At 40.7% G+C, this 26597-nt stretch overlaps 1 protein-coding gene across 4 annotated transcripts in view; it reads right to left on the bottom strand.

Moving 5' to 3' along the window:
• The window catches only part of VWA8 (von Willebrand factor A domain containing 8), a 372743-nt gene extending 346599 nt beyond the window's left edge, over positions 1–26144 (bottom strand). For 2 of the 4 annotated variants that reach the window (XM_025263046.3, XM_044926849.2), the window contains exons 1-2: positions 25896–26143; positions 6084–6161 (exon numbers count right to left, since the gene is read on the bottom strand). In XM_025263046.3, coding sequence (XP_025118831.3) covers positions 6084–6161; positions 25896–26040 — 223 coding nt within the window. In that variant the 5' untranslated portion in view covers positions 26041–26143. Of the gene's footprint in view, positions 1–6083; positions 6162–25487; positions 25732–25895 lie in introns of those variants that run through there. The other 2 variants (XM_044926848.2, XM_044926847.2) reach the window with 2 other exon arrangements.
• Positions 26145–26597: the final 453 nt, after the last annotated feature.

Below are 26597 nucleotides of genomic sequence, written 5' to 3'. Positions count from 1 at the left end.
ATTTACATCTCTCTAACTATTAAGCAGAGTTAGAATATATGTACATATACTTATTGGCCATCTGGATTTCCTGTCCTATAGCGAGCTTCTTTAAATCCTTTGACTGTTTTCTATGGGATCATATGATGTTTCTCATCATTATATATTTATATATTAAGGGTATTAAGCTTCCATCTATCATATATAATATATTTACATTAAAAACATAATCTTTAAGTTAGGTGTTTACTACTTGAATTCATTTAAACAATGTCATTAATGGCAACTAAACTGCCATGTAGATCCAAAGAAGCCTATTTAACATATTACCAGCTCTTGTACATCTGCAATGAGAGCTGCAGAAAGCAAAAAAAAAAAACGACTAACATTAGCTAGAAAATAAAAAACAATAAAACACATCAAAAAAATTTAAGTCATCATCAGTATGGTACTTGGGACAAAGAAGATTAGAGAAAAATTAGGCACCAAATAAAGACTGACGTGAGACTCTAGAGGAGACGTCAGGGCATGTTTAAGAGCTTTAAAAGTTGAGGGGGCTCGTCCTTTTGAGAGCGCTATTCTTAAAAATGTATCTAAAGAAATCTCAAACGAAATCCTTTTCCCAAAGTAAATTCTCATGTAACGAGAAGCAATTAGAACAATAGTAAAAATAAGGCACATCATAAGGATTGGAGGCTTAGGTTCTCAGACTGTTTCTCAAGCACTGATTACTAAGTCAGGGAATCTTAGGTAACACTGCCCCGGAGGCTTTCGTGTAACCTCTGTCACTAAGTCATTAAAACTGACAAGTAGCTGCAATTTAATGCACTATCTATCCTGACACAAAGGTGACATAGGTTTCCCATGCTATTCTGTAACACTGGTGAATTTCTCAAACCTCTTAAAATTACTTGCAAACTAAAGACAAAGGTTTCCCCACATAGACACTAAAAAATCTTATCCTGTTAATGAGGCCCAAACTCACCATTTTAAAAGCACAATATTGTAATTCTTGCAGTAAATCTTTATGGGCCTAATTGCTTAGATAAGAGTTCAGTGTGTCCAGTAAACCTCAAGTGACCTCACATATAACTGGTTCACTGACTGCAACAAGATTATGTAAGGAAGCAGAAATATAACTGAGGTCAGGTTTAAAGTTATCTATTGAAAACCTGCTACCCTGGAGCACCACTTCATAAGTCAAACCCTGGAAGAAATACTAGCTTTGATACAATATAGTTTAACTTCAAGCACAAATACATGAAGAAACCCCTTTTCAACAGCGGCCAATTTCAGCTAAGCCTTGAGATTTGGTTTTTATACAGAAAGGCCAGAAAGGCTTCAATTATCCACTTTAACACTTGCAGGTGAGAGACTAGGGACTAAGATGACAAGTGGAAGTTATAATGGTCAAGGCAGGAGGTGATAAGACCTAGACAATAAAAAAAACTAAAGAACAGTCCAACTGCTATGTCTATTATGTGCCAGGCACTGGGCTAGATATTGGAGCTAAAAAGATGTATTGCTGTGTCCAGTGCTGTGAAAGCAGATAACAGTTCAAATGAGAAGCTGACAATGACTACAAAATATTAAGCATTCATTACCTCAGTCAAATGGTCAATGAATTAAGAAATTTTATTTTGACAATATTGCTTTTGTGTGGTTTTTAACTGAATTTTAGACTTCCACTTAAGCATATCTCCAGACTATCTTCCAGCATATCTCCAGTTTCTGCCAATTAGCAGTATTTCTACCATTCCATTAAATAGATGTTAAATAATAATATCAGGGATCATAGTTCAATACTGTGACTTTTATTTCTTCATTACTAGAATACAACAGTGATTTTCAATGCTTTGAAAAATAATGTTAAGATAGTTGATACCATGCTTCAACTATTTCAATATTTTTCAACAATCCTTCACACTTCTAAATTCCAAAAGAGTTTTCTAGCATCCCAGGACTTACTCTAAAGAAAGCAGCCAGAGACACTGTGGCAGACTAAAAGGAAAATCAAACGGAAGTATGGAAATCTGGGTTTTGCTACTAATTAATTAGTCTTCTTACCTCTTCCAGGTCCTACTTTCCTGGCTATGAAATGAGTTCCAGAAAGGATAATAATTGCTAAAGCTCCTCTCCTGAACAAAAGTCTATCATTTTATGTTTCATTTCAAAATACTGAATATCCAAAAGGCAAAAAGCTAAAATGAAGCATAGATACAAGAAGGAAAGGAACACTTTTTGGTACCTTTAGTACCTTTTGGTACTTCGATGAAACACCAAACTTCATCAAAACATCATCTCCAAAGTACGTTAACATATTTTTAAAAATAAGTCCAGAGGAGAAAAAAAATCCATTAAAGTCCTCTCATAATCAAAACCCATAATGACTTATCAGTCATGTTATAGCAAGAATGAAGCCAAAGAACTATAATTTTCCCATTCTGGAAATAGTCCTTGAGAGAGGAAGAAAAACTTCAAAGAATACAATATTTGAACACAATACAGTAAATAGATGCATAAAAACATGTTATATTATATAATACAATATATCTGTCTAAACAATATGTAGCAACCACAAAATGCCTATGTGAATGCATGAGAGTGTGGTCAAATTAGCTTGGCCACTTTTCCTATTTCAAGACAGCCAAACTCCCAACCATCTTTTTCGTATAAATGGCACAGTTTCTCATAAGACTAATAGAGGAATGTAGCAATTTACTACTGGGTAAAACATATGCTTGATATATGGTCAGCTTGATATATGGGAGAAACAATGATGAATGGGTAGCAGGCACAGACCACCCGATTGCTTACAGTATAAACTCTCCTCTGATAAATTTCAAAGGGTAAGCTACTAGTAACAAAACACAAAAGAAATGAAAACTTTTGATTACATAAGAGATGCATACAAACAATAATAAAAATTGAAAGTATGTAAGCCAGAAAATGTGGAGGGTTTTTCTTTGTTTTTCTGGGGGATTTTGGTGACAATTTATGGGAGTTTTGCTATATTTAGAAACAGATACCTTTTACACTTTGGGACTTGGTCTCAGCCAGCCCTTCAGTTATTTGCAAAATATGAGAATACTTTCAAAGAATAGGCTTCTAAGTTTTAAAAACTGATATTGTTGCTAGGATCCCTTGAGTTCCTGAAGCTGGTACAGATAATCTTATTAATTCTGTCAAATAAGAAGATCCTCGAAATGGATAAGTACTTTGATTACAACAGAGTATGTCAGCAGACCCCAGCCAGGGGACTGTGGCATCTTAGTTGTTAAAAGAAGAAAAGGCGGAACTTCCCTGGGGGTACAATGGATAAGAATCTACCTGTCGACGCAGGGGACACAGGTTCAGCCCTGGTCCGGGAAGACCCCGCTGCCGCGGAGCGGCTGAGCCCGGGGGCCACAGTTACTACAGAGCCCATGCTCTGGAGCCCACCAGCGCAGCTACGAGCCACGTGCTGCAACGGCCGGAGCCTGCGCACCTAGGGCCATGCTCCGCAACAAGAGAAGCCACTGCAACCAGAAGCCTGTGCGAAGGGACTTCCCTAGTGGTCCAGGGGTTAAGAATTTGCCTTTCAGTGCAGAGGACGCAGATTCAAACCCTGGTCGGGAACTAAGATCCCACATGCTGCAGGGCTACTAAGTCCAAGAGCCGCAGCTAGAGAGAAGCCCACATGGCACAACGAACACCCAACACAGCCAAGTAAATGAATAAATGTTTTTTTAATTGTGCAGCAAGACTTTTAACATACAAAGATATAATTTGTATGACAATAATAATACAAAGGAAGTAGAAGGGAACAGCTATATTGGAGCAAAGTTTTTATATACTATTGAAATTAAGTTAGTATTAATCTGAACAGGTTTGTTTTAAGTTAAACTGCTAATTTTAATCCCTAGAGTTACCACTAGGGTACTATTTTTTGAGGAAAATAACTCAAAAAAAAATATATATATATAGTAAAAGAAAAGCACAACAGAGTGGAGAGGACGGAGCGCAGAGCCTTTTAGGAGGCAGAGTCAAGGGAAATGTGTATTGCATGAAAGTGAGATCTTCTCCCTCAAGAAGCACACGGTCTACTGAAAGAATCTAAAGAGTGAACAAAAAATTATATTGTGCCCAATGACTGGAACATAGACTAGCAGAAGGACAGTCACAAGAAATAAGGCTAAAACTGAATCATAAAACGTAAAGGCCTTTGTTCCTAAGGAGTCCGTTTAAGGGATTTTGAGAAGAGAATTGACATGATTTTGAGCAAAGAAATGATGGTAAGTCATTAGAGAAATGCAAATCAAAACAATAATAAAATACCATTTCATACTCATGAAAATGGCTACCATAAAAAAGACAATAACAAGTATTGGTGAAGATGTGAAGAAACTAGAATCCTCTACATTGCTGGTGGGAAGGTAAAATGGTACCACTTCTTTGGAAAACAGTTTGATAATTCCTGAAAATGTTAAACATAGAGTTATCATATCACCTAGTAATTCTACTCCTAGGTATATACCCGGAGAAGGCAATGGCACCCCACTCCAGCACCCTTGCCTGGAAAATCCCATGGGCAGAGGAGCCTGGTAGGCTGCAGTCCATGGGGTCGCGAAGAGTCGGACACGACTGAGCGACTTCACTTTCACGCATTGGAGAAGAAAATGGCAACCCACTCCAGTGTTCTCGCCTGGAGAATCCCAGGGACGGGGGAGCCTGGTGGGCTGCTGTCCATGGGGTCAAACAGAGTCAGACACGACTGAAGCGACTTAGCAGCAGCAGCAGCAGCAGGTATATACCCAAGAAAACTGAAAATATACGTCCATACAAAACTTGTATATGAACATTCATAGCAGTATTATTCATAATATTCCCAAGCTGATGAATGAATAAACACAGAGTGATACATCCATACAATGAAACATTATCTAGCCGTAAAAAGGAATGAAGCACTGATACATGCTACAACACGGATGCACCCTGAAAACACGAGAAGTGAAATAAGCCAAACACAAAGAATACATGTCATGATCCCATCTATATGAAATGTCAGAACAAGCAAATCCACAGAAACAGAAAGTATATTAATGACTGCCAAAGGCTAGAGGGGCAGCAAGGGGAAGTGGAGGAGGAGGAAACAGGGGGTAACTATGAATGGATGTGAGGTTTCTTGTTGACTTAAAAAATGTTCTCAACTTACATAGGGGCATGGTTGCACAATTTTGGAAATATTCTAAAAACCACTGAGTGGTACACTTTAAAAAGGTAAATTTTGTGGTTTATTAACTACATTTCAATAAAGCTGTTATAAAACAAAAACCATGATGAGTTACCATTTCATACCTAGTAGAATGAGTAAAATCAAAAAGACTAGAAATACCAGTGTTGGCAAGGATGGGGAACATTGCTGTTGGTCAAAGGGTAAAACAGTACAATTGCTTTGGAGAACTGTTTGGCAGTGTTGAGTAAAGTTAAACAGGTATCTACCCTATGACACATCAACTCCTAGTTATTTGTTTAAGATAAGTGAAAACTTGTGACCACAAGCCTTGTACAGAAATGTTCACAGTAGCTTATTCATAAGAGTCCAAAAATGGAAATCATCCAAATGTCCATCAATAGGAGAACAAATAAATTATGATATATAATTATACAATGGAAAATTACTCAGCAGTGAAAAGTAAGCTGATAGGTACAGGAATATGGATGAATCTCAAAAGTATTATCTTGACGGAAAGAAACCAAACACACAGAGAAACACACAGACACAAAAACTATACCTTAACTATAGGATTCTATTTGTAGAAAGCTGAAGAATAGGCAAAACGGATCTGCCACAGCAGAAGCGAGAGCAATGGCTTCCAGAGCCGGGTAGAGGGAAGGGGCGCAAGAGACCGTTCAGGGTGAGGAGAGCAGTGTTGGTGGCCACACACATTTACAAAACTGTCAAACTAATCAAAACGAACACCTAAGATCTGTGAATTTTATTAAGTCTAAATTTTATCCCAATTCAAACAGAAATAGAAAGATGTGGACAAAGATTCTACTAAAACATTCATGGATGAAGTCATACAAAGTGAAAAATTCATAAATAAATGATTATTTCTTACTGTAGTTTTGTGGCACAAGTTCTGGGTTCTTAGGATTTTTCAACTTGTAGGATACATCTCCAATATTAACTGTATCACCTAAAAAGAGAATACAGAAACACAATCATTGCAAGAAACAAGTAAGAAAGCAATACCCTATGCCTTTTGCAATCCTGATGCTCCTGACTACAGATAGGGATGTGTGTATCACAGATATGACTGTGTCAGGCGACCACAGACTCACCTGTCCACGTCAGGCCCTGTGCTGTGAAACTGGCATCTACGGCATAATTACACATACATGTGCGCTAAGTCGCTTCAGTCGTGTCCGATTCTTTGTGACCCCATGGACTGTAGCCCGCCAGACTCTTCTGTCCATGGGATTTCCCAGGCAAGAATACTAGAGTGGGTTGCCATTTCCTTCTCCAGGGGATCTTCCTGAATCAAGGATCAAACTCACGTCTCCTGAATTGGCAGGCAGATTCTTTATCACTGAGCCACAAGGAAAGCCAAAATACTGTTAAACTCATGTATTTACACTATTTCATTTAATCTTGACTCTAAGTCACCCAAGGCTTCTGTGAGCTCTTTCACAGAATTGCTGTAACAGAAACTCCATCTCAAACTAGCTCAGTACAAGGACATTGGGGGTTTTGTTACTGCAGTTCTGTGAAGTAGCTCACAGGAACCACAAACACAACGCCACGAAGAGACCTAGGCTCAGAAACTAGCCCACAGTATGCCAGGAAAGGCCACAGGATGCACAGTCCAAGACACATCCCAGGAGCAACTCACTGAGAGACCAGCCCCGGCACCACCAGCTTCACTGTGGGACACCATGGGTGGGGGACAACTTTCTCCCCCCTTTTATTTTGATATGTCTCAAACCTGTAGGAGAGTTTAAAAAACACTATCTTAAGAGGCAAAAGTTATGACTCTTCATCTTTCAAGTCTTCAGAGGCATCTTCTAATAAAAAGCACACTGTCCTAAGTAAACTGTTCTTGCAGTTTTCCTAACTCCGTCATGACTCAACCTCATGGGCAGGAAAACTAAATCGACCCAGCCTACGTCATTAGTCAGAGTCTGGCTGCCCGGGCACAGAGAGCTGGAAGCGCGAACCACCGACTTCCAGGGTAGAGCTGGGACCCTGCCTGCAAGCATGCTGGCCAGACAGGGACACCCTCCCCACCCGAGCATGGACACCCTCCCCCAACCCTCAGCTCCCACCCCCGTAACCCCCCGCAACTGCCGCTTCTCTCTTTCTCTCTCCCCCCTCCCTCCTCCTTGCCCCCTCACCTCCTTGCTTCTCCTCCTACATCAGTATGACTCAAGCTTTCTTTGCCTTTCCTTCTTCTGCTCTTCAACTTCTTATTGGGTGTGGAGGCCCCATTCTGGCCTCTTTTCTATCTATGCTCTTCAACCTCTTATTGAGTGTGGAGGCCCCATTCTGGCCTCTTTTCTATCTATAATCGCTTCTTGATGAGCTCATCTGGTCTTGTGCCTTTAAGTGCAATATATTGCTTGCTCCCAAATTTATATCTGTAATCTAGACCACAGAACTCGAAGCATGGGCAACAACAGTCTCTGAGATGCCTAACAGTCACCTGCCAGTTGGCATATGCAAAACTGAACTTCTGATCTGTGCGTGCTCCACCCACAGTATCTCCCAATTCCACTAAGGGCAACTTAACGCTTCCAGTTTCTCAGACCAGAAATCTTACAGCCAGTCTTAACTGCTCTCTCCCACACCCACCAGAAAACAGTACTGACTCTGTCATTAAGATACATGTAGTATTGGGCTTCCCTGGCGGTCTAGTGGTTAAGAATCCATGTGCCAATGCAGGGGACAGGGGTTCGATCTCTGGTCTCAGAAGGTGCCACATGCCTCAGGGGAAATTAAGCTTAAGCACCACAGCTACTGAGCCTGTGCTCTAGAGCCTGCGCTCTGCCATAAGAGAAGCCAGCTCAATGAGAAGCCCACTCGCCAAAACCAGAGTAGCCTGCTCTCACTGCAACTAGAGAAAGCCCGCACACAGCAATAGAACCCAGGCAGCCAAAACTTAATTAATTAAAAAAAAAAAAAAATATATATATATATATATATATATGTAGCACTGCCCACTTCTCCCGCCATCCTCTACCACCACAGTGCCGACCCAAGCCAGTCAGGGTTTACGACTTCAATCCAGTTTCTCCTTTAAACAGCGTTCTCTCTCACCTCCTTACACATCTCTGGTCTCGATGCTCGCACTCTACAGTTAATGCTCAACAGAGCGCCCACAGTGATCACAAGAACACAGGAATGCAGTGATGCCAGTCCTCTGCTCAACCCCCATCTCTGCAATGGCCTAAAAGGCTATTTCTGATCCGGCTCCCCACTTCCCTTCTCCAGTCATCTCCTACTAGCGTCCTCCTCTCTTCTACTCAGCCACAAGGTCTCTCACTGTTCCTCCAGCATGTCAGACATGTATGCATTTCAGGCTTTTGCGCTGGATTTTCCTACTGACTATAGTGCTTTTCCTAAATACATCCATTGTCAATCACGGCCCCAGCAAGAAACTGATAGTTCATTCAAACTGAGGAACTGAGGAGAGAATAACTAAGGAAGCATTCATGAAGGTGTGGGCAGAGTCTGGGAAGACCAACAGAGATGGAGCAGTGCCCTGGGACTAGCAAGAACAGAAAGGCATTACCGCCACCAGGCCTGCAGGCGCAAGGGTGAGCACACGGAGGGGGTGAGCACACGGAGGGGGCAAGCACAGTCAGACGACGAACACGGCAAATCCAAGGTGGTGCCCGGCAAGGGGTGACCGGGGAGTAAACACGAAGCAAAATGACAGGTCTGAAAGGTGACAGGAGACAGCTTTAAAATCATATCTTAATACGTCTCTCTTACAAGTGATGGAAGAGGAGGGGAAAAAAAGAAGAATATAGAAGTAGAGATGATCCCTTCCTGACCTTTTGGCTAAGACCAAGTGTAGAAGCAAAGACCTGAAAACATTACAAACCACTTAACCTAAATCGCCCTTATAGAACACTACACCCAACAATGGCAGAATTCTCTTTAAATACACATGCAACATCTCACCAAACTAGATCTCTGGCTGCACCATAATGCAAGTCTTAATAAATTTCAAAGGACTGAAATCATACAAAGTATACTTTCTGATCAAAATGGAATTAAACTAGAACCTCATAACAAAAAGATAACATTTGGGAATCAAGTAACAGGCTTCCAAAAACCCCAAAGAAGAATTTACAATGGAAATTGGACTCATTAACAAACAGTGTAGTGGGCTTCCCTGGTTGGCTCAAAGGTAAAGAATCCACCTGCCAATGAAGGAGAAACAGGTTTGATCTCTGGTCCAGGAAGACCCCACATACCATGGCGCAACTGTGCCCATGCACCACAACTACTGAGCCTGTGCTCTAGAGCCTGGGAACTGCAACTCCCGAAGCCCAAGCACCCTACAACCTGTGCTCTGCAACAAGTGAGTCCACTGCAATGGGAAGCCCGTGCACCACAACTAGAGAGAGGCCCCTGCTCACCACAACTGGAGAAAAGCTCTCGCAGCAACAAAAACGCAGCCAGCCCAACAACTAATAATAATTAATAACTAAGAAATAAAACAAACAGGGCAGTGATCAATTAGTCATGCCTGCTGCCGGCAAAGAGGAAAATGACACTCACGGGGTGGGGGCATTTGTCCTTCCTGCCTCAAATGCCAATGTTCTTGGCTAACTGCTGTTACCATGCTACACTTTGCTGAATCATCTAACCCATACCAATGGCCCCCCTTTGACCTCTGTACAATTAAAGTCTTACGTGTCTACTCTGGCTGAGATCTCTCTCCTGAGTTCCACGCCTCTCGGTAGCCTTTTGGACACTTTGAAATTCCAGACACACCTCAAATTTAACATGAGAAGAACAGAACTCTATGTTCTCTGTATGTGTTGTCCAACCATCTACAACCAGCTCTACCAGATCTACCTGAGAAAATGATGCTTTTCATCTCAGAGACGTTACTTTACTGACAAAGGTCCATCTAGTCAAAGCTATGGTTTTTCCAGTAGTCATGTATGGATGTGAGAGCTGGACAGTATAAAAGGTTGAGCGCCGAAGAACTGATGTCTTCAAACTGTGATGCTGGAGAAGACTCTTGAGAGTCCCTTGGACTGCAAGGAGATCCAACCAGTCCATCCTAAAGGAAATCAGTCCTGAATATTCATTGGAAGGACTGATGCTGAAGCTGAAACTCCAATCCTTTGGCCACCTGATGTGAAGAACTGACTCATTGGCTAAGACCTTGATGCTGGGAAAGATTGAAGGTGGGAGTCTCCTTCAACAGAGGATGAGATGGTTGGATGGCATCACCTACTCAATGGACATGAGTTTGAGCAAGCTCCGAGAGTTGGTGAGGGACAGGGAAGCCTGGTGTGCTGCAGTCCATGGGGTCGCAAAGAGTCGGACACAACTGAGCAACTAAACTGAACTGAACTGATCCATAGAAAAGCACTAAATTCCTTAACTTGGGTTATCTGTTTTGTTTTTTTTTTTTTTTTTCTTTCATTAACAGTGATCTTTTGATGTGTTCTGAGTAGCTGATCTTTACTGCAAAATCTCCTACATACTCTGACTCCCCCTCATTGCCTCTTTGGAGCAGTCTCTTGAGATGCTATGTCCTGGGTTTGAAGTCCTCAGAAAGTCTGCCAAATAAGACGTAACTCTCAACTTCTAGGCTATGCACTTTTTTTAGACAACAGTTTTGTCAACCAAGCAGGACATACTTCTCTCCTTTGCCTAAACTCTCTGGGGATCCAGAACCCTGACAGAGCAGAGGCCTCTTGTGCCCGTCCACCTCCACAGAGTCCAGATGAATCTGGGTCTCTCCTGGCTCCAGGATCTCCTGTTAATGGCTGATGACTCTGAGTTTCATTTGGCAGCATCTAACAGGTACCTGCCTCTCCAGCTGAAAGATATTAGGGAGTGACCCCCTAATCTAAAGGTATTAGGGGAGCCCTGTTGAAAAACACTGAGACATCCCTAACTGGAAGATAGGGGAGTCTGGAATTAGCTCAGTAAAAGAAATCGAGAGGTCTGAGTTGAGAGCTTGGGGAAGAGAATGACTTGAAATATTTAAAGGAGAATTGGAAACCAGCCTCCAACTAATACTCCAGCCAGATCACACTTGAAGTACCTAAATTATACTAAAAAAAGATCTTAACCTTACATGACCAAACTGGGGTGTGTGTGTGTGTGCATGCAGCTAAGTTAAAAATTCGGCTTGATAAAAAATATCTTTTCAGAATTCTGACCTTAAACAAAATCTTTGTAGAGGGGACTTGCATTTCTCTTCCTGTGTCTTTGAGATGTATCAATAAATGTTCTGCCTGATCTTCTTAGGGAGTTTTGTTTGTGTATGTGTGTGTATTTTGAAAACTTGACCTCTGTCATACTAATTGGGGAAGTAAACTTTAAGAATTTTATTTAGGTGACATCCTCCCCGTTCTCTTAGAGGAAAGCCTCTTACATCTTATTAGCTTGAATCACTGTTAGTATATATCTCATTAATAGCCAAATGATGAATCCTTTAAATTAGAGAAGCTTCTAAATTAGTAAGTTTTTAGAGAGCTGTCATTAGAAACGGCTGTTTTACTGGTATCTATAAAAATTAAATTAAAGATGGGAAAAAGGAAATATATCTAATGGCTATCCTCAGAACTTCCTTAGTTTAAAACAAGTAAGAAAAAAACAGTTTGGGAAGTTTTATTTGTGGTCTTTGCTTCCCCTCAATGGGTCTTACAGATGCTAATAAAAACATTAGAATAATTAATGTTAACAGGAAAAAAAACTGTAAGGAAAGTCTAGATACTTTTTCCAACAAGGTAGAAATCTTAAAAGACTTATTCCAAATAGTTAAAGAAATCTTTAAATGGTTATTCAAAATGCAATAAATAAAATGGACACTTATGGGATTAAAACACAAGGTTTTGAAATTACACTACCTAAGTTTAAGTAGACCAGAAGGGACCCCCATGTGGTCCCCAACATTAAAAGCCAAAGAAGTCCACTCTATTTACTCCAGATTTTTTAAGTTTATGTTTAAGGGGCTGGAAAAAAAATTCCACTGAGATACCTGACCAACAATTACTTGGGGCAACAATTAGGCCAATTAATCAACATTAACAAAAGGGCCTGAGTTTCATGGCTCAACGCCCTCTATGGGGATCCCAGAGCCTTTAAAAACAAAATAGATAAAATAGGGAATAAAAAGAAAAACTTCTAGAATTCCTCTGGGTAAGATCAAAACTTGCTGATTGGATTCTAGTGAAAGCTAAAGATATAAAAGATAGAACTGATAAACTATATAAGAATTGATATATTTTCATTGGTTTTATATAAGATGGCTACTTCTGTTTTCTTTAATTCTGAGATAGACATGTTTCACTGAGGAATATTTCCCTGTGTGGTATTATAAGACAAAACATATAGATCTGCTCATCAGGAAATACTAATTAAATATATTAAAGGAAATCAATAGGGTTACCTGAGCCATACAATGGAGAAAAAAATGGGAACTAATATTCAAGGACTAATAAAAATAAAAACAGTGATTTTGCTCTGGGTTTAACTTATGAACTTAGAAAGAGGCTCTTTGTTGAATGCTTTATATGAGTTTTTGAAGGCATGATAGACTAAACTCTAAAATTCTAGAACACAGAACTCTTAAATTTTAGTTAGAAATCTCTGATATAGAAAAGCAACTTTCAAATATTATATATATAATTATATAATAAAATACATATATATATATATATATGGGGGCAAATCAATCTTTTAACATCACTGAGGTGACAAACCGGAGAAGGCAAGGGCACCCCACTCCAGTGCTCTTGCCTGGAAAATCCCAGGGACGGGGGAGCCTGGTGGGCTGCAGTCCATGGGGTCGCTAAGAGTAGGACACGACTGAGCGACTCACTTTCACTTTTCACTTTCCTGCTCCACTGAATCTTTAAATGAAGTTAGCTTTCAACTATTATAAGGTTGGAGAAGGCAATGGCATCCCACTCCAGTACTCTTGTCTGGAAAATCCCATGGATGGAGGAGCCTGGTAGGCTGCAGTCCATGGGGTTGCCAAGAGTTGGACACGACTGAGCGACTTCCCTTTCACTTTTCACTTTCATGCATTGGAGAAGGAAATGGCAGCCCACTCCAGTGTTCTTGCCTGGAGAATCCCGGGGACGGGGGAGCCTGGTGGGCTGCCGTCTCTGGGGTCGCACAGAGTCGGGCACGACTGACGTGCCTCGGCAGCAGCAGAGGTGACACACAGCTCTCTGGGTAATTAAAAGCAACTGTCTTTGTCCTGCAAATCTCTGCAAATTAGAAACGTAAATACAGCCCACAGTGACCTGAGATTGAGTCTAATTAGCTCAGTCAGGAAAAATCTGAAGCCAAGGGAAAAAAATTACAAAGGTGGTAATTTTAAATTCAAACCACTGGAAAGCCTCCCTCAACTGAAAATCTAATTCAAAGACTTCTTAGAATCTTTATCAAAGACAAACACAAATCTTTAAACCTCTTTTCCACAAATAGTAAAGTCTCAGTCATCTAAGCAACCCAATTTAATTCATCTCAAGTGTTATTTACAAACGGGTAAGTTTATACTGTAATACCTGATTTATTTCTAAGTTTAAGTGAAGCCATGAACTCTCTAGTTTTGTCTATTCATCTATCTCTGTACACATTATATATATGAGATATCTCTATCTCTAGAAAATATCAAAATTAAATTTATAAGAGCTCTATTTAATTGACTCAAAAGTAAATGCTTACAAACTAAATATTTCTACACAGAAAGAAACTGATCAAAATGACTTTCAGGTTCATGTTAATTGAAAATATTTAATATTAAGTTAATACCTGGTCTTAAGGTTAGTTTAAGTTTGTTGAGCTAATTAATATAGACATGTCTTTAGAGTGACCAACATTATGTACAATACTTATTGTACCAAGGTGAATGGAAGTTAAATAAAACTTGTTAATATCTATTCCAGGCAAGAGTACTGGAGTGGGGTGCCATTGCCTTCTCCGAGTATGAAAAATAACTTGGTATAATTAAATATTTATAAGTGAATTCAATGCAAATTAGATAGTTTTTGGATGAACTTTTAAGGAATAATTATATTTAAGGAATGTCTACTTAAGAATAATCTCTCCAGATATTTGGCAACTTGAATTCAGAGCTATGCTAAATTAAGTGATGGAAGTTTATTAAATAACTAAGTCATTCTCAAATAAAATAAGATTTATCAATTACTTAACAGAGAAACTAAAGGTATTTAGGACTATTAATGAATATGTTTGGTGCCACCCTGAGATGTTCTCTATAAAAAAGGAAAGGTTTTTAGAAATTATCCTTAGTATTTATGTTCACCAATCTACAGAAAGCTAACGTAAAAGACAGTTCATAATTGCTTACTTCTTAGTTTTCACTAGAAATTAAGGTTTTTAAGAGTTGAGGATTCTAATTTAAACATGTAATTAAAGCTAACAGAAATAATAAAGGAAACATTCAGTATATAGTAGGAAAGTGGAATGTGTGTTTTTCAGAAAACAAGGTATTAAAAATGGAACTGCATGATATTAAGAGAAAAGAAAGTAAGTTTATCTTGGAGCTGGTTGTTTCTGGATGGAAAGACTAAGGGACAAACTAGACAAAGTGATGGAAGGTTTGTGGATGGTCGGGATTGGCTAGATTTAGATTAAAGTTAATTAAGTGAATCTCGTTGTTAAAAGTAAGCTGGTAAAAGACTAGATTTAATTTTCTCTGTCCTTTAAGAGAGCAGTTTTCTTTGCCTTTGATCAGAAAGCACAGGATACTGGCCCCAGTTATCTGAGATGCATATCAAAGCAATGAGCTCATTGAGCCCAGACTCTGCATCTCCCCATACATGTATGTCTGCCTTTCATAACAGACTGTATGAGTTCCCGCGTCCTTAAGTGATCTGTATTTGTTTTCTGAAATCATTTGTGACTTTGGTTAAATAAATATCAATTCATATGACCTATGATACTATTGTGTTTGTTCTTGTTTTTAAACTGGAGTATAATCGCTTTATAATATTATGTTAGTTTCTGCTGTACAACATGAATCAGCTATATGTATACATATCCCCTCCCTCCCTGTTGTGTTTTAAAACCTTTTAGATATTGTTAACAAACTTCCCAAATATGAAAATCTAACAAGTTCTTTTAGCTTCCAGCTAACTCTTCAAATAAAGAAGGAAATGGCAACCCACTCCAGTATTCTTGCCTAGGAAATCCCACAAAGTCTGAGCCTGGTGGGCTAAAATCCATGGGGTCACAAAAAGTTGGACATGACTTAGCAACTGAGCACTGAAAACAACTCTTCAAAGGAACACTGTGACACCTCAAAGAGGACTGTTAAACTAATTAGGCTTATTTGGTATGTTGAATTACTTGAGAAACATTGTCAAGTGACAGGAGATGAACTTTAGGTTATAATGTATAGGTGAATTTCATTAATATAGATATTCCAAAATTTATATGGAATTCCTAAAATCTGATATATGCCCTGATATAATGTTATCAGTCATAATTCTGTGTGTGTGCTAAGTCGCTTCAGTTGTCTCCAACTGTGTGCGACTCTATGGGCTGTAGCCCATGAGGCTCCTCGGTCCATGGGATTCTCCAGGCAAGAGAACTGGAGTGGGTTGCCATGCCCTCCTTCAGGGGATCTTCCCAGCCCAGGGATCAAGTCTCTTGCACTGGCAGGCAGGTAACACTAGCACCACCTGGTTCTCTTAAAATGCTTCATGTCACAGAAATATCCGTTTCTTGCCAACTGCATTGTACTCAAATCTCTAACCATACCAGTCTAACTTTTGTCCTTTATAGACAATCATTAGTTCACACTGATAGTTCAACAAAATGAGTCAAGAAGACTCATAAAAAGGACTTTTTAAGAAATACAAATTTCTGATAGTCTTTAGATAAATATGATTTATAACTTTATGACTTTCTCAGAAACATATTGGCTTTTAATATTTGTTTTCCAGAAAAAAAAACTTACCTCTCATGCTATGGCCTACAACAAACTGATGAACTATACCTTTGTAAACAAAGATATAACATTTTTTCTCTCTACCTGATCCTTCCAGAATTTGGCTTCTCTGGCTAGCTTTCTGTGGACTTGATGGTTTATTGCAACCTATTATAACTAGTTATACTAATAACGAGTCATACTAATCATTATTTTAATTTGTTCTCTGTTTCCATTTTCTTCATTCTTTGTGTCTCCCTGCTACACCTTGACTTTGCCAATGTTATTAGCTGTATTACTTATATCCTACCTATTTTATAAAATTCTTATCTCTTACATTACCCAATGTGTAACCAGGCAAAAAAATTGATAATGGCTAAACATCTTGAGGTATTAGATCACATTTATAATTCTACATACTAACAATTTTCAAAATAAATAGGATAATTGTAACAGTGTAATTCTACATATGGGAAAAAGCAACAAGAGAAAACATTTTCTGGATCATAATAGACTAGTAAATCAGAGGATCCAGAGGATTTTAAATTATCAACGGGGTCTAATCCAGAAATTAGCACCTGGAGTGGTAATATCAAGAAGAACCTTTGCCTGACCTAGGAATAACCATTCCTAGCAATGTGGGACAAAAATTGGTTGTGAAATGTCTCTCAAACATTGGTCATATTTTGGACCGGAGAGACCGTGAACTAAAATACTGCCTGCCATATCAGTACACAAAGAATGCTGCAGCCATCAAGCCACACGTTACACCCACCCAAAGGTGAGCCCTGAGGGGACTCAGGACAGAGGCAAGCTGCCCACTGCTGCAGCCACCCTTGAAAGTGCACTCCGAGGGGACGTGAGGTGAGAAGGCACAGGGTGCCGGCCCCAGCTGTCGGAAGCGTGGTTCAAAGGAGCGAGCCCTGACTTTGCGCCCCCCCCATACACAGAAAAGCACTACATTCCTTAACTGCAGATACCTGGTCTTCCTTCATTAACAGTATTCTTTTGATGTTCTACCTACCTGGTCTTCATTGCAAAATCTCCTACATATGCTGGCTCCCCAGCTTGACTCTTTGGAGCAGTCTCTCAAAGTCATCTTCGATGCAGTGTCCTGGCCTTGAAGTCCTCAGAAAATCCACCAAATAAAACTCTCAACTTTTAGGTTGTGCTTTTTTTCTTTCAGACTACACATTTTAAAAATACATTTTAAAGAATGTTGTAACAATTTTTGGTTTTAAATGTCAATATTTACAATACAATGGAGACAACATGCTCTTCAACTATTTATACTTATCAGGGAAATTTCTAGATATCAACCTAAAAATGTACATGCTGCTAAGTCGCTTCAGTCATGTCTGACTCTGTGCGACCCCATAGATGGCAGCCCACCAGGCTCTCCTGTCCCTGGGATTCTCCAGGCAAGAATACTGGAGTGGGTTGCCATTTCCTTCTCCAATGCATGAAAGTGAAAAAGTGAAAGTGAAGTCGCTCAGTCATGTCCGACTCTTAGCAACCTCGTGGACTGCAGCCCACCAGGCTCCTCTGTCCATGGGATTTTCCAGGCAAGAGTACTGGAGTGGGGTGCCATTGCCCTCTCTGAAAAATGTACATAGGGATATATATTTGTAAAACCTAAGAACTAAGTGAGAAAAACATTTGAAGATCACTGTTCAGTCTATAAGACTATAGCATTTTGTCAGCAAAGTCTATGTTTTAATTATTTTTGTATCCCCAGTGCCAAAAATAATACCTCAAACCAAGCAGGTAGTCAATAAATGAATATGTAAATGAATGATTATATTGGGTTGGACCAGAAGTTCCTTCAGGTTATTCCATAATGTCTTATGGAAAAACTCAAAGGGACTTATGGCCAACCCAATAGTTTTTAGTCAAATACTGTTTTTCTTAATTAGGTATTGTTTCAAGCCCCCTGTTTTCTGCATTCCTGAAGAATAGCCCATTTTCTATTGTGCTCAGAAATCAAGTAATTAAAAATATAATAAACTGAGCAAAAAATGTAAAAAAAAAAACAAGTCATTTATTTGTAAAGGATCCATATAAGCGAAGTACTTTAAGTATTAATCTAAAAGAGAATGATGCTATTTATACAACAGGTGATACAACATAAGCAAAAGACACTAAGCATGCCTCTCTTCAAGTAAACCACAAAAACATTTTGGTTAAGTGCAATTATTTGTTAAAAAAGATCTGAGTTAATAAAATACTCTTAATGGAAATTGTTAAAATAACTAAGAATGAGTTAACAGAAAATACAAATTGTTATAGAATACACTGCTTAACATTTATTACATTTATTATTACAAATAATGCAAAAATGTAAGCACTGAGCTTTCAATGAGAACTGACTCATTGGAAAAGACCCAGATGCTGGGAAAGACTCAAGACAGGAGGAGAAGGGGACGACAGAAGATGAGATAGTTGGATGGCATCACTGACTCAATGGGCATGAGTCTGAGTAAGCTCGGGAGTTGGTGACCGACAGGGAAGCCTGGTGTGTAACAGTCCATGGGGTCGCAAAGAGTCAGACACGACTGAGCAACTGAACTGTACTGAAACTGTAAGCACGCATAACTCACAACAGATTAACCTAAACCTCCATACAGTACACAAACTGTCACATAACTACTGCCACCAATAAATTAAGTTATATATTTTATTTAAGCACGGAAAACATGGACTAAAAATTAAAAACCCTGAAAACAATCTCATAGTTAAAATCTTCCAAACAAAATCAAATTTAAGGCCATGTTTAAAGTAACAAGGCCTGATTCTATCACTTGTAATGATCCTAATGTAAAGGGATTTCCCAAAAGTTTACAGGAAAATAATTTCTATATTCACAAAAACAATTAATAGTATCTTTTACATTACACTTGTGCTTAGTCACTCAGTCGTGTCCGACTCTTTGCAACCCCATGGACTGTAGCCCGCCAAGCTCCTCTGTGCATGGAATTCTCCAGGCAAGACCCCTGGAGTGGGTTGCCGTTTCCTTCTCCATTACACTTACTCTTGGACAAATATGTTTGGACATTACTCACTCAACTTTTAGTGGACAGCTGTTTTGTTTTACATGCCCAATATTCTTCCCTCTTTTGACAACAGACTCCCTCTCTCCAGTGGAGAATAAGCCCCATTTGTTTTGGGTAGAGTTCAGCACAACCTTTACCCCTGCACCCAAATGCCCAGAAATGAGCACCCTGCCTAATCCCTGTCAGAACATGCCACTCTCTGACCACAGTGGTTGTTTTAGAAATGGGCCTATGATCCAAGGCTGGCCTGTGAAAGTTCTCACCAGGACTCTTGTTGGAGCTCACAAGAAAAGGTGTCCTCTCTTCTTCTCACAAGCCTTTGACTGTGTGGATCACAATAAACTGTGGAAAATTCTGAAAGAGATGGGAATACCAGACCACCTGACCTGCCTCTTGAGAAATCTATATGCAGGTCAGGAAGTAACAGTTAGAACTGGACATGGAACAACAGACTGGTTCCAAATAGAAAAAGGAGTGTGTCAAGGCTGTATATTGTCACCCTGCTTATTTAACTTATATGCAGAGTACATCATGAGAAACGCTGGGCTGGAAGGAGCACAAGCTGGAATTAAGATTGTCAGGAGAAATATCAATAACCTCGGATATGCAGATGACACCACCCTTATGGCAGAAAGTGAAGACAAACTAAAAAGCCTCTTGATGACAGTGAAAGTGGAGAGTGAAAAAGTTGGCTTAAAGCTCAAGATTCAGGAAACGAAGATCATGGCATCTGGTCCCATCACTTCATGGCAAATAGATGGGGAAACAGTGGAAACAGTGTCAGACTATATTTTTCTGGGCTCCAAAATCACTGCAGATGGTGACTGCAGCCATGAAATTAAAAGACACTTACTTCTTGGGAGGAAAGTCATGACCAACCTAGACAGCATATTGAAAAGCAGAGATATTACTTTGCCAACAAAGGTTCATCTAGTCAAGGCTGTGGTTTTTCCTGTGATCATGTATGGATGTGAGAGTTGGCCTGTGAAGAAGGCTGAGCGCCGAAGACTTGATGTTTTTGAACTGTGGTGTTGGAGAAGACTCTTGAGAGTCCCTTGGACTGCAAGGAGATCCAACCAGTCCATTCTAAGGGAGATCAGTCCTGGGTGTTCTTTGGAAGGACCAATGCTGAAGCTGAAACTGCAGTACTTTGGCCACCTCATGTGAAGAGTTGACTCATTGGAAAAGACCCTGATGCTGGGAGGGATTGGGGGCAGGAGGAGAAGGGAACGGCAGAGGATGAGATGGCTGGATGGCATCACCGACTCGATGGACATGAGTTTGAGTGAACTCCGGGAGTTGGTGATGGACAGAGAGGCCTGGTGTGCTGTGATTCATGGGGTCGCAAAGAGCTGGACACGACTGAGCGACTGAACTGAACTGAACTGAACTTCTCACATTGTGAGCTGTAAGGACAGTCAAAATCTAGGCCTGTCAGTAAGGCTATCACTGCTACCACCTTAGGAAAGCCTGCCAGACACTGAAACCAACACAGCAAAAAATCAGATCTAGCAAAGGAAGAGTAGAGAGTGGCGGAACCAAGGGGAAAGGCAGAGAGCGCAAGCCCTAAAGATATTCTGACATCCTGCATCTAGCCAAGGCTGAAGTGGACTGCTCATCTGTGTGGACCAATGACACATTTTTCTGTACATATTTCTGTCACTGAAAACCTCATGACTGCTAACTAATACAACCAATTTTATACAGTAAAGGCAGGTGGGGCAAGTGTCACTATTCCCATTTCACAAAGAAGATACATACTCAGAGAGGAATACAGGGCATTTTGACCCTGAGGATATTCTGAGAACAAACATTTCAATCAAAATAATACTAATAGTCATAAATTTTCATCAAGTGATTAGCTTGATAAAATTAAGCAAAAAGGACTTCTTGATCAAGTTTTATAGAGCATTTTAAAATTTTTTTATTTAAAGTATTATTTTATAGAAAAGATTTGATTTGTCAATTACTCTTTTGTCCATAGAGAATTTCACCAATTATATCCTCTATCCTCTGTCCTGTTTTCCTTTGTGGCTATCAGTGTGGACTGAATATCAAAAAGATTTTGCTCTTTCTTCAATTTTTAATCAACAAACGTTGTAGTATATAGCTTTGCCAGAAGTTTATTTGATAGTTTCTAGTAAGTCTTTACATTTTTTGTATGACTGATAGTTTTTATTTAATTTTTGGCCAACCCAGGAGAATTGGGGGTATTGTCTTCAGATATTTCAAAGCTGTTCTACTGCCAAGATCTTTATCTATCTCAAAAATGCTTTTCTTAGTTACATATTTCAGGCACATCCATGGGCAGCCCTTCTTCTAAAATGGGAGATGCAATGCTTCTTGCCTGCCAAATTGTAGACTATGAATCAAGTTAATTAATATACACACCTTAGGACATTCAACTCTGACACAGACTCACAATTCAATGACCTGCAACTTTGAACTAAACCAACCAAAGAAGCTGGCTTAGTTCTAGGTTTCTCAACAGCAAGGTTTCTCAACAGACTGATTTATTGGGCCAGATGATTCTTTATTGTGAGGGGATGTCCTGTAGAATGGTAGAATGTTTAGCAGATTCAAGGCCTTCTACCCATTAGATACAAGCAGCACCCCCTTTCTCCTGGTGAGGACAACTAAAAAATGCATTCAGGCACTGCCGAGTGCCCCCTGGGGAAGGGGAAGCACCTCAGTTAAGACCCATGTAAGTGTCATCATTTTTTTTTTTTAATACAAAACTTAGACCCAAGAGAAAACCAAATTTATCAGCAGTTTCCAGGTTAGTCTCTGTGTTTCCAATAAACTGTTTTCCTAGCAATTTATTAGCTTACAATTGTCCTGGGATTTTATTGCTAAATTCTTTAATACACAAATCTCACTGTCCTCAGGTGCAAAGTGGTTAATAATTTCTCCAAAGTTCAATGCCCAGTAAATAGAGAGCTAAGGCTTGCACACACACATATAGGTTTTTCCCTTTACACTATATTTCTGAATTGAAGCAGGGGTTCTACACTTCCCTTCCCCAAAGTCATTAATTCTATTATAAACTAAGCATATAATCTTAAAATCACAAAGATATATATGGATGGATGTTTATTACACCATTTATATATTTAAAAATAGATAACCTGAATGTCTAAGAATAGGAAACTGGTAAAATTTTATGGATAAATACATGAATTTAATGCTTATTTAAAATAACCATATAGAGCAAAATTTATCACCATATTAATGTTAACAATAATAGCTGAGAATAAATTATAAAACATATGTGATTCAATTTTTTAAAAAGAAATTTGTATTCATATACATAATAATATACATATTATTTTACAAAACCTGGGCTTCCCTGGTAGCTCAGATGGTAAAGCATCTGCCTACAATGCAGGAGACCAGGGTTCGATCCCTGGGTCAGGAAGATCCCCTGGAGAAGGAAATGGCAACCCACTCCAGTATTCTTGCCTGGAGAATTCCATGGACTGAGGAGCCCGGTAGACTACAGTCCATGGGGTCGCAAAGAGTCAGACACGACTGAGTGACTTCACTTCACTTACAAAACCTGACAACATTAACACAAAAAAAGACAATCATGAATCTGCATGGAAAGAGTCCATTTTAGAGGACTTATCTGTATTTTACTTACAACGAACATAGATTTCTTATACAGAATTTTTAAATACTTCTATTAAAAAACTTATACACAAAAGTCATAAAGTAGTGAATCCCTTTAATAATAATGGTATAAAAGGATGGTGCTCAACATGTCAAAGTGGATTTACAGAGTTATGTTTTCATATTATCATTTGATCCATGATAGACCTGTGCCTGTTTGACATGAGAGTCCTACTGAACTAATCTGTCTCCTCCTGAGGAAACACTACAATAATATTTATTGAAAATTCTTAGGGAATTCTGCAGGGAATTCCCTGGCAGTCCAGTGGTTAAGACTCTGCTCTCTCACTCCCGAGGGCCCCGGTTCAACCACAGCTCAGGGAACTAAGATACCACAAGCAACTTAGCTGGCCAAAACAACAACAACAAAAGAACTCTGCAGCAGCTAACCTCCTTGTTAACCTCTTTGTTCTAAAACCAAGAGACAATACAACTAATTGAAGTGTAAAGAGATATGCAGAATTTACAAATTATGGATGTTTAGACAAAGGATAAAAAGCGGTGGGTTTGGGATTTTTTTTTTTTTTTTTAAACAAAATGACCCTCTCTGCCCTCTGCTTCTCAGGCTTTATAAAGCTCCTATCTTAAAGGCTAACACAGCAAATTCCAGTCACTCCTGCTCCCTCTTTGTATGAACCGGAACATAATAAGACACTAAATGCTTATTAGGTACAACGAGTTGACAGGCACAAAAAGGAATATAAAAATAAATAAGACATACATACAGCCTAGGAGAGATAAAAATAGTATATAATTTATATCTATTGTTTATGTACCGTGTTGTTCTTTTTCCAAACTACTAGGAAGCAATGTCAATTACTGGCAGAGAGATGAGTTACCGGTCACATGGCTGAGTGCAGATGAGCACATCTTCCCAATCTAAACTGTAATTCATTACGGCACACTGCTATTTGTGGTTTACAGTTGTCTATGTGTGACATCTGGTTCAAGAGCGGACACTCCAACCTTGATGGCCAGTGTTACATCCTAGGGAAGCCCAGAGCTTGCTGCCTGTTTACCTGGCTCACAGCTGTTTTTACTTAAGTCCAGATCTCTGGTGAGTCTCCAGGTACATTTATACTCAGTCCTCGTATCTTCAACCTTAAGAGTCTTTGTGGTAGCAAGGCAAGTGGGGTTAACATAACTTACTCTTTGTGTCATGATGCTAAGTGACTGAGTCTAAGAAGTGAATATGTCATGAGTAATGTGTACATGAGTCTCACATTTGCAGCAAAGCTTGTACTTTGATTTGCTCAATATAATACACATTTTGAGGACATGTCTAAATGTTTTTATAATCAACATGCATTATTCGTATACAAAGAACAATTATTTTTTAAAGTTCACATGACTTAACCCTGCTAAGGTCCCCTGGAGGACGAAATGGGAACCCACTCCAGTATTCTTGCCTGGAAAATCCCATGGACAGAGGAGCCTGCTGGGCTACAGTCCATGGGCCAAAAAGAGTCAGACACGACTTAGCAATTCAGCACACACACACAGGCAACAGCCTACCTAGATAGTTCTCATAGTTTAAACCTAAAAGGAACTGTTTTCATTTCTTCTAAAGCCAAGAAAACAGAATAAATCTCACATAGCTGAAAATATACTAAAAATAATAAAGAAGCCAACTTTGAACATTAATATATGTCAGGGATCCTAATAACTAATTAAATCCTCACAACAACCCTATCTAATATACTTTCCTTATCCTCATTTTACAGTTAAGAAAACTGGGACACAAAATTAGGTAACCTACTCTCAAATCCCCATACACACACACACACACACAGTGCAGAAATGGGCTCCAACCCAGGCTGATTCATTCTAAAGCCTGAGTTATAGATTATGCTATACTTGTACCTTTGACCTCTGCTAAGGCAAAGGCCTGGCGTGCTGTGATTCATGGGGTCACAAAGAGTCCGACAGGACTGAGCGACTGAACTGAACTGAACTGAAGGCAAAGGAGAAACAAACAGCTCAAAGAATGAAAAAAAAAAAAAAAAAAACCCTAGAAACATAATAATTGATAAAGGGGCAAAATCTGAAATAAAACTCTATACAGGAAAAAGGAAAAAAGCATTTGTTCAATGAAATGGATAGGATTTAATCTTCTTCATTTCTAACAAGGAAAATTATTGCTGGGTGGGGGGAGTAGCATGCAAGAGGAACAGAAACTAGCAATTTCATAGTGAAAATCTCCCTTATTCTTAGCAACGACGCTGAATATCTTGCCTACAATCACTCTGCCATTCAAGTGAAGTAACAACATACATCCCTTTCCTTAACCAGCACAAAGGATCTAACTCCAGCACAAACACAGGGAGTCCCTAAAACCAGCCCCGGCAGAGCCAGGAAATACTTTGCTTAGAAATCTGAGCAGGGAATTCCCTGGTGGTCCAGTGGTTAGGACTCTTGCGCTTTTCACTGCTTAGAGTTAGCTGTGTGATCTGCAGGAAGTCACTTTTCCTTTCTAGGTCTCCATGACCTCAGGGGTTTAAACTAAATCAAGTTGCGGTTTGGGTTCTAGGACATCGTGAACTGGGAGAAAAGAAAACTTCCGAGCAGAACTTCGACAGAAAGGCTCACGGATAAGTTTAAAACAGAACGAAGGGGTTCTCTGGCGAGAACGTACACTTTTCAGCGGCCGCCAGCCCTGGCTGGAACGCGGCACGGACTGACTTCCATTCAGGTCCTGGGGACTTGGAGAGCAAGGTCAGGCCCAGCTTTCCGCAGCCTCTGAGGGCAGCTGCATGAACCCCTGCGTGTACAGTAATCTAAGTCAGAATCCCTGGGTGGGATGGTGAAGGAACCACTGGGGTCAGGAAAAAGCATCATTTCAGATCATCAGGAACCTAAAGCCAGGCCCCTCGCATCACAGAAGGAGTCTCAGAGACTGCAAACGCCTGGCCCCGCGCTACCCAGCAGAAAGCGGCTGAGACTAGAGCTCCCGGCGCCGCGCTCCTTCCCAAGGAAGCCGCGGGGAGTGAGGGGGCGCGGAGGCGCGTGGGGCGAGCGCGGCCGCGGGGCGCCCCGGGGTTACCTGAGCCGGCCCCCGCCCCGGCGTGCACAAGCCTGGCCTCCGAGTGCGGCGGCTGGCGCCGCACCACCTGCCGCAGGAGCAGCCGCACGCGCCGCGCGGCCGGAGGGCCGCCAGGCGGCCCGAGGAGCAGGAGCCGTGACTGCATGGGGGCCGTCGCCGAGCGCCGGGACGGGGGATCCGGGGCGAGCGGCGCTCCGGGACGGGCGGCGTGAGGCGGCGCGACGAGGGGGACAGGAAGCGGCAGCGCGCGGAGTCCGCCGGAAACTCCTTCCCCCGGCGCGCCCGGCTCGGCCGACCCGGGCGGCCCTGGGCCCGCTGGGGTGCCGGTCCTCGTCGCCTGGAGCCGTGCCCGGGGCCGGCGGGGAGGAGCGCGTGCCGGCGGTGACCCCGGGACGCGCCTTGCACTCAGCTGCGGCGCGTCCCCGAACTCCCCGGACAGGCCTCCGGCGGCTCCATACGGTCCCGTCAGTGCTCGGGGACTTCAGGAGATGCTGAAGGGTGTGAGGAGCCTTTGATGGTGTCACTCTTTCTTGGTTAATGGCCCGGTCTTCGTGTATTTCGTTTTCCCTGTGACCCCATGGACTGCAGCACGCCAGGCCTCCCTGTCCTTCACCGTCTCCAAGAGCTTGCTCAGACACGTCCATTGAGTCAGTCGGTGATGCCATCCAACCATCTCATTCTCTGTCGTCCCCTCGCCTCCTG

Source organism: Bubalus bubalis, chromosome 13 (assembly GCF_019923935.1).
Source record: "Bubalus bubalis isolate 160015118507 breed Murrah chromosome 13, NDDB_SH_1, whole genome shotgun sequence".
Taxonomy (NCBI): domain Eukaryota; kingdom Metazoa; phylum Chordata; class Mammalia; order Artiodactyla; family Bovidae; genus Bubalus; species Bubalus bubalis.
This window is presented reverse-complemented; position numbering and strand designations above follow the sequence as displayed.